Below are 9,241 nucleotides of genomic sequence, written 5' to 3'. Positions count from 1 at the left end.
TTCAAGTAAAATGGGAATTATTACTATCTCAGTAGTATACCTATAAAATGCTTTGCGCGACTTACACACATAAAATAATGGAATAATGTCCAAGTTTACACTCTATCTATACTGATAGTTGTATTCGGCAGCACAGAACAATAATGTAACAAGAGTATGAGGCAGATGAATAGCATATTTGCTTGTACCAGTTCATATTAGTGGTTATTTAAAGAAGGCAATTAAATGTATCATCCTACACTGAACCCCAGTTGCTCCTGATGCTGCGTCATCAGCAGGTAAATGTGCTAACAGTTTCGAAGCGGTTTCAGTACTGTAAGCGTTATACAAGTGAAGTTATGTCCCATATAACTGAATTAAGAGTACTTCATCTAAGTAATTCATATATTTCAACTACTAATGCAAAGATGTACCTTGGCAGAGATTTATAAAGACATTTAATTGGAGGTATTACAAAATGGTAAACAAAACCAGTGGTCACAAAACAGGAATGCGAGTCATAACAAAAAATTAAAAATCCGATTGTTTTGCATTTTTTTTGTACTCAGAGGTAAACCTTGTTGATATTCTTGGGTTTTAGTCTTCAACTCCACTTAAATCAGGACATGCTGTTTTTTTTTGGCGCAGACAGACACTTCAGAGAAGAATGCATGCAAAAGGAATGCAAAATGGAAAATGTAATCAATACCATGTCTGATGCAGCAGACATAACCAAACATGCTACAAGAAAGAAAAATGAAAATCAAACAAGCACCATCAACAGCAAAAATATAGTATAAATGTTTGGGTCCATCTGTAATAATAATAATCATAACAATTGTTATTTTTCATCTCCATTCAAGCACCAACACATAAAATATCTTTCATGAATGTTCTGAAAGTGCTGTGTTATGTACACTGCCAGCCATCACATATTTAGGAGTTTTGACAAGTTGGTGTTTGTCATGATTCTGAAATAAATACATCCATTCATCTCTCTCTCTCTCTCTCTCTCTCTCTCACACACACACACACACACACACACACACACACACGATATACTATATACAATCTTAGACACACATTCTCTGTCTTGGTAACACATTGCACATCATGGTTGGCTTGGAGGTGGTCCCAAAAAGACACAGTGATGCCTCATGTTGTTCAACCCGGACACTCTTTGAGGTTGACTGGGCCAAACACAGAGGACAACCTGGCGAAAGAGACTGACTCGCCATTGAGAGTCATGTCCTGGATGCACCCCACAAAGGACGAGTTGACGGGCGGCGTCATCAGTGACGAGGATGTGTCAGCTGCAGAGTGTGACAGATGCGTGTGTTGTCATTTGGGCCATCCTTTGCAAAATATCATTTCATGTCACTCTATGACAAGACACTATATGGACGAAACACGGCCATCTTGGAAGCGGAGGAAAATGGGAAATTAACATGGGGAAGGGCTAGGATAAAATAGGAGCGCTGTATCTTCCTACTCTTTTTAGACATGTTCAATTGTGCAAATGTAACCATGAGATGTTCCTTCATGTAACTGGTTATACAAATAAACATACCATACCTTCCCATTTCACTTCTTTTGGGTGTCCCAATACTTTTGTTAAGTCAACTCACCAGGAATGCCCCCCACATAGAGGGGATATTTACTGGTGGTGGTGATGGAGGACGGTGGTCCTATCTTGTATGTGTCCACTGTGTCCACATGCAGTTGAACAACGTGCTTCCTCTTGATGACTGGAGGACATCACACATGTTATATGTATGTTATATGTAAGTTACATGTATGCAAGTATACGCACTGACAATGAATGAGGGCATTTTACCGGATATTTTATGAAACATTCCATCACATAGCGTCGTTTTTGGCTGCACGGACGCCATGAATTCCCCTTTGCCGTTGCTCACTTGTGCTACCACCTAAAAAAAGAAGGTAATAAACACTAGCATCACGGTGTCTTGTGATGTGTTTTAGTTCAGAATAAACTCTAGTGGGCTGCACGGCGGACGAGTGGTTGGTTCCAAAAACATGCATGCTAAGTTAATTGGCGACTCCAAATTGTCCATAGGTATGAATGTGAGTGTGAATGGTTGTTTGTCTATATGTGCCCTGTGATTGGCTGGCAACCAGTCCAGGGTGTACTCTGCCTCTCGCCCGAAGACAGCTGGGATAGGCTCCAGCAAGCCTGTGACCCTTGTGAGGATAAGCAGTAGAAAATGAATGAATGATTAAACTCTAGTGCAGGCATGGGCAAACATTTTCACCCGCCGGCTGTGTTGAGTTAACAAAATCGACTCTATATTTGCTATATGCACACTAGTTTAAGTGTTTGATTCTAACAGTCTACCTGTAATGATTTGTCTTACTTTATCTGTAAAATCGCCATACAATCTGTGATATGTGCTTGTGTCCCTTTTTTCAGGAGCACTTCGAATGTCAGACCACAGAAAGTTGTCTCAGATTGACTCACTCCGACTACTTACAAGTCATGTTGCCAGGTATTTCATTTCAATGAAATACTTTAGAAGCAACTGGTGGGCCGGATTCAAACGTGTGGCCCCTGGGCCATAGTTTGCCCACACCTGCTGTAGTGCAACATCTCACTACTTGGCAGAGACTTCCTTAAAGTCATAGGAGAGTATTGGACCATCAATCAAAAGGTGATGCAAAATGAGCCTCTTGCTAAGGAAGTTAGCATGTTAGCATTGTTTCCTATACACTTCTTACTTGAACTCTTAATACAAACATGAGGCCAACTATGTTTACTTTGGGGAAATGACTGTACTCCAAGAGTGGCAGCTGCAGATGTCTTCCCTAATGATCTGTTGGACCCTAAAAATGATGCACCTCACTCAGAGCGTCAGGCCTCACCTCTCCATTGAGCAGGTAAATGCTGACATAGTGACCCAAGGTGGTCGATCCTGGCTGAGCCCCAAATGAATCACCCACGTGTAACAGGAGTCCGGTGGGCTTCCTTGGTCGGATGTTAAGCAGCAATTCAAAACTGGATCCCACGGCGAAGGAGTCATCTGGAAGCCATAATGGATTTGTTTTTTAATATTATTGTTAAGATCATTACGAAGGACGTTCTACATGGATGCACAGTAGTGCAGCCTCAACATGTTACTCTTCAGACAGCAAAGCAGTTGAGATAAATGAATAAATAGCCCGGTAATGATGAATTTAAAAAATAACATTATTTTATTAGTATTAATATCGTTATTTATAGTACAGTCATCGCTCACTGCATCGTGGTTCAAATATTGCTCCCTCACTTGTGTTTTTTCTAATAATAATTAACGGATAAATAATGATAATGATAATCATTAAGTCTAAGTCTACTATGGTACACATTATGTCATTGTATGGTCACCTCGTACTTTGGTACGAGGTGCATTATAAAAAATAAAAAAAACCTTAACCTTAAACTGTATTATGGAAAGCAGGAAGTGAACAAATATAACAGTTACTGATTGTAAAAGTACCAGATGGAGCGGTAGGATTTAATAAGCTTTAATTCTTCCTACTACTTTTGGACATGTGGAACTGGGAACTGATTATGTGATGCATTCAATTGTAATCTGATGCATGTTCAAATGAAATAACACCATTATCATTACTATAATGATTATATGTAGTATTGGAGCAACTAGGCGTCAGTGATGATACAAAACATTGATGAGACATGACATTTAATGACATTAGCCTCATTGATCAGAGCACCCCTCATGTACAGCATATGTAATATCCTATCTATCATATCTATGGGTCTATACTCAGTGTCGGTGTTGTTGAAGAGTGCTAACTCACTGATGATGGCGTACGCTCCGTTCCCTGAGAAATAAGCCCCTCTCTGGGTCGGGCCCTCAAAACAGGGGCCGGCCCCGTGGTTCGTGGATGGATACAACATGGGCGCTCCATTCATTTTGAAATTGCGGACACAGCCCGACACAGTTTGCTTTGGCAGAGACTTGGCCTAGAAGTTAAAAATGACAAATCTGTGAGTAGAAGAACGTGTGATGACATGAACTGTAGTTAGTTTTACTGTGTGTACCTTTAACTCTTTGTGGAGGTAGTATGGGGCACTGCCCAACAACACAGGTGGCATGAAGTGCTTCATGGAGGCCACATCAGCCACAGTCAACTGACCGTCTTGTGCTCGGATCCCGTCCACCACCAGTCGAAATTTCTTCTTCTCTAAACTGAACATTACCTGCAGGAAACATCAACAGCTGACATCTGGACACTATCTTAGTAGATGTTACTTTTACAATGAGACCATCGTATTGACCTAAATATAAGACCACCCTGAATATCATATATACATTTCAATATCAGTGGAATAACAGATAGTAAATTGCAAAAATATAAAATATAATATTATATCATAACAACCATTGAGACAGGGGTGGCACGGTGGTCGTGTGGTTAGTGCGCAGACCTCACAGCTAGGAGACCAGGGTTCAATTCCACCGTCGTGGAATGCATGCGTGGGTTTTCTCCGGGTACTCCCACATTCCAAAAACATGCTAGGTTAATTGGTGACTCCAGATTGTCCATAGGTATGAATGTGAGTGTGAATGGTTGTTTGTCTATATGTGCCCTGTGATTGGCTGGCGACCAGTCCAGGGTGCACCCCGCCTCTCGTCCGAAGACAGCTGGGATAGGCTCCAGCACCCCCGCAACCCTCGTGAGGAAAAAGCGGTAGAAAATGAATGAATGAATGAATGAACCATTGAGACAGGTCACTGGTGGGTGTGTGAGTGACAGGAAGAAAAGCTCTGACTCACTTTGAGAGAAGCTGTTTGCATGTTTTCTCATATTGGCGTCTTATATTGGGCTGGTATTGCTCAATGTAATTAATTTATTAATTTATGTTTGACATCATGATTGTCGTAGTGTAGAATATGCTTTATCAGCATCATACTAGAAACAGCAGCTAAAGTCGTCTATACAATTTTGGAGAGGATCCGACAAAAAAAAGTGCAGCTGGAATGATTTGGATTCTACTTGCATCAAGGTCAAGTGGTGCAGTGCCCAATCAGATCCAGCAGAGGGAACAGCACGATGAATGCGTCTACTCACCGAGTGCCACTTTCCATCATTGTATTTCTCCCTGTTGAAGATCTCATTGTGTTTGCCCACAGACAGTCTGATCCTGCCTTTTGACAGGTACAAAGCCAGGTGAGAGTGCCCTCCTCTGGTAGCAGCAAAGAACAGCAGGCCCTCTGGAGACCGTGTCCTGACGTCCATGGAGAAGTGGGGCCTGGAGACGGGAGAGAAGATCATGAATCACTTGGGACTTGTTTAGATACTATGACTGTGACGGGACTCACCTGGGCTGAAGCACCTGTAGTGGCAGGCTGTAGCTCAAGCGGCTGACGGGCCCGCCCATGTGATAAGCGTCTTTCACCAAGCCAGGTAGCGCACACGCATTGGACACCCTCTCGTTCAGCCGTTGTATCATGACATCCTTAAAAACAACACAAGCGGAAAACAAATGAAAACAGGCTCTTTAATGAATCCTGGAGCACAGGCCCACTGACATGTCCTGCATATTAGAAGAAAAGTAATCATTAACAATGGTTCTCAAACATACGTATTACATTCAGAATGTTAAGCTTGGCAAGTACCAGCATTTGTCTTCTGTTTTTTAGAACCACCAGATGAATGCTGCGTACCAGAGTGATAGGTGAACCACAGTTTGAGATTCAATGATTTAGACAGCCAACTGTGTGCTGCCAACATGAGGCAGAGGCTGAATCCGAGGGCCACAAATGTGAGCAGAGGCCCCTCAAGGGCCGCTTAAAATAACCTTGGGGCCCTTACACATTAATACACATGAAATGATAGTGGCCTAATGTCATAATAATTTAAATCCAATCCACTTTATTTATATAGCACATTTTATAAACAGAGTTTCCAAAGTGCTGTACAGACTAGTAAAATTAAAAAGTAATAATCCAAAACTGAAAGATCATTTAAGAAATAAAATAGTAAAATTAAAAACAAGAAACAAAGCAATAAAAGTATAAAAAATAAAACCAGTTACAATAAAAACGAAGAACTAAAAGACACAGGACCATACGACTCACTCCGAGTTAAAAGCCAGAGAATAAAAGTGGGTTTTAAGACGAGAGGGGGGCCTTTTTTTTGGGAGGGGGGAGAGTTCCATAGTTTGGGGCCAACCACAGAAAAGGCTCGGTCCCCCGTAAAATAAATAAATAAATAATATTATAAATATAAATAATAATAATGATTTCTCTACAATAATCATTGTAATGTTTTATTTTCTTTTGAATATGCATCACGGTTTTATATACAGTATCAAATTTCACTATTACACTTACATAATTCAACTAGCCTCAAAGGGAGCAGCTCTTATTCAATCCGAGCCTTCTCCATGTCTCAGAAATTAATACCATGATCGTTTGTTCACTTCCTGTGTTCAACATGTACTGTTTACCAGTTTTATTCTTGAGGGAAGATATAAATGTGTAATTTTACAGTTATAGTAAATAATGATTTAATAAGTAATGATCTTATTCAGTAATACATTATAATAGAAATATTTGTTCTGATGATCGAGATGCTATTGGTATATGTGACATGACTTCACACATGAAAACATTTTCTAGAAACACAAACATTTTTATTCTCTATGACACATGTGGTTTCAGTTGTGTTTTACACTTTTATGGGTTAATCTTTTTGCATGGTGTCTTTGACATCACACCACGATGTGATGTCAAGCAGCCATTACGGATTCTATCTGTGAAGTCATGTGATAAGAAGCATTTATTCAGCTCATCCCGTGTTAGGGCAACACACAGTGTAATCGGATACAAAAGAATTCAAGGTGATGGAAGTTTGAGTTCAAGTGTTGTACTTTGTTGTGTTATGGTTTCCTTCATATGACATGGTGGTGATAAAGGTGATGATGTAAGTTAGTGAAAAACAGGAAATGGAGAATAGGGGCAGGGTTCTTGGCGGTGTGTGTTGATGAGACAACATGCTTGTGTACGACTGTTAGCCATGGAAGAAAGAGACCATGAGATGATTTGACTTATTTATGAGTGACTGCAGTTTAGGCAAACAAATACACGTTGACTGCTCCTTTTTGATGATGTTCCATAAATTCATGCAAATAAACACACTGTGCCACATTATTATTTGTAAGACTCTTGTCAGCAGGTCTTTAAGGCTCCCCCTTCTCCTTCATCTCTGGAAATAAGGCAGTAGAAGGAAATTAGTGAAATAAATGCAAGATGTTCTACAAATGCTCATCCCTAGTGAGCACAATGAGCACAATGGAAGATGCACTTACCTGATGGACACCGTACAGAATCAGCCAGTGAGTTAACCATATATTTATTACCTTTCTTCCTTAACTGTAATGGTATTATTATTATTATTGGTATTATTATTATTATTATTATTAACTAATACTAATGTTTTATTCTTTTAAACAAAACAACTTACTACAGCACTTGACCTAAAGAAAAATATTTTATTAAAAATTGTAAACCAAAGTAGAAGTAAAATGTATTACAATCATGACTAAACACTGATAAATTATTTCATTTTATTATTCATTATTAATATTTTATGAACTATGTTTTTTAATTATTATTATTTATTATTATGTATTAATTTTATTACTACTACTTGTATAAATGTATGTATGTTAATGACATACTGTATGTAAACATATATAAAAGTACTGTAATAATTATTAGAGTTATATACATCCTAAATAATTCTTCTGCTCCTCTATTATTATTATTATTATTATTATTATTAACTAATACTAATGTTTTATTCTTTTAAACAAAACAACTTACTACAGCACTTGACTTAAATATATATATATATATTTGATAAAAAATTGTAAACCAAAGTAGAAGTAAAATGTATTACAATCATGACTAAACACTGATAAATTATTTCATTGTATTATTCATTATTAATATTTAATGAACTATGTTTTTTATTATTATTTATTATTATGTATTAATTTTATTACTACTACTTGTATAAATGTACATATATGTTAATGACATACTGTATGTAAACATATATAAAAGTACTGTAACAATTAGAGTAGAGTAGAAAGTAGAGATTAGAGTAGTTATATACATCCTAAATAATTCTTCTGCTCCTCTATTATTATTATTATTATTTAAAAAATAATTTTGTAACTTTTAATAACACTTAACACTAACAAAAAATGGTATTCTAATATATAATCATCATAAATTTATTCATAATCATTTTATTTTAAGCTACAAAAGTGTGTGTGTTTGTTTTATTCATATCTCAGTATAATGTTTTCCTATTGGTCAATAATATGTAAACTAATGATCATCACCCCTCTGTGTGGATCACATGACTCCTGCCTTCTTTAGAGATGTTCTGCACCCATATGGCCATGAGTGTAAATTGTTCATTGCATTTCAAAGTGCACTGACACACTAAGACCTGATGTTCACCTTCTTGGGGGCGCGATCAAGCATCTGTTGGACAGGACTGTCACTGGTGCATACGTCCAGCAGGACGTCTCCAGACGCCTTGAAGTTGGTGAGGTCCTCGGCCTTGTACAGATGGCTGGGCCTGCGAGAAGAACAACACCGTATAAAACCCGGCCATGCATGGTGAGCGCATCTTCACGTTGACAATCACCTTCTGGTGTAGAGGTTGGAGATGCAGCCTTTAAAGTTGTCGAGTGCAAGGACGGTGCTGCCTCCTGTGTTTGGAAGGTTGGGATTGTTGTTCTCTTCTTCTCTACCGATGTCATCATCATCAATGATCAATTCTGTCCTGATGGGAACAATTAGCACACTTTTTCATGGAAAGGATGCGAAACGGACTTTTCTAAGATGTTCTGACAGTAATATGTAAGAGCCTATTCATGAGAACCAAACATGGGAAAAATCTTTCAATTGTTTGCTCCTTTTTCGAGCGAAGATGGTGCTAAAAGGGGCCTTGCATGATTTACTGGGCATATTAGAGTTGCTAACATACTGTACTGTACTGTACTGTATATCTTTGTTTCCACCTTTGACTGTTGGCAATCACCCCATTCTGGCATTCTTGTTCCCTTCATAGCAAGAAGTCAAGCAAGATTTCTAATGGAAGATATTTTGGGTAATTAGGGTCAAAGTTAGTGCGCAGACCTCACAGCTAGGAGACCAGGGTTCAATTCCACCCTCGGCCAGCTCTGTGTGGAGTTTACATGTTCTCCCTGTGC

At 38.6% G+C, this 9,241-nt stretch overlaps 1 protein-coding gene across 3 annotated transcripts in view; it reads right to left on the bottom strand.

The window, feature by feature from the left end:
- Window positions 1-435: 435 nt before the first annotated feature.
- The window catches only part of LOC131126501 (laminin subunit alpha-3-like), a 58,936-nt gene continuing 50,130 nt past the window's right edge, over window positions 436-9,241 (bottom strand). For 2 of the 3 annotated variants that reach the window (XM_058069119.1, XM_058069120.1), the window contains exons 68-77: window positions 8,674-8,811; window positions 8,484-8,604; window positions 5,328-5,464; window positions 5,077-5,257; window positions 4,046-4,204; window positions 3,802-3,967; window positions 2,863-3,020; window positions 1,817-1,910; window positions 1,608-1,727; window positions 436-1,292 (exon numbers count right to left, since the gene is read on the bottom strand). In XM_058069119.1, the coding sequence (XP_057925102.1) occupies window positions 1,144-1,292; window positions 1,608-1,727; window positions 1,817-1,910; window positions 2,863-3,020; window positions 3,802-3,967; window positions 4,046-4,204; window positions 5,077-5,257; window positions 5,328-5,464; window positions 8,484-8,604; window positions 8,674-8,811 (1,423 nt within the window). In that variant the 3' untranslated portion in view covers window positions 436-1,143. Of the gene's footprint in view, window positions 1,293-1,607; window positions 1,728-1,816; window positions 1,911-2,862; window positions 3,021-3,801; window positions 3,968-4,045; window positions 4,205-5,076; window positions 5,258-5,327; window positions 5,465-6,316; window positions 7,216-8,483; window positions 8,605-8,673; window positions 8,812-9,241 lie in introns of those variants that run through there. The other variant, XM_058069121.1, reaches the window with a different exon arrangement.

Source organism: Doryrhamphus excisus, chromosome 3 (assembly GCF_030265055.1).
Source record: "Doryrhamphus excisus isolate RoL2022-K1 chromosome 3, RoL_Dexc_1.0, whole genome shotgun sequence".
Taxonomy (NCBI): domain Eukaryota; kingdom Metazoa; phylum Chordata; class Actinopteri; order Syngnathiformes; family Syngnathidae; genus Doryrhamphus; species Doryrhamphus excisus.
This window is presented reverse-complemented; position numbering and strand designations above follow the sequence as displayed.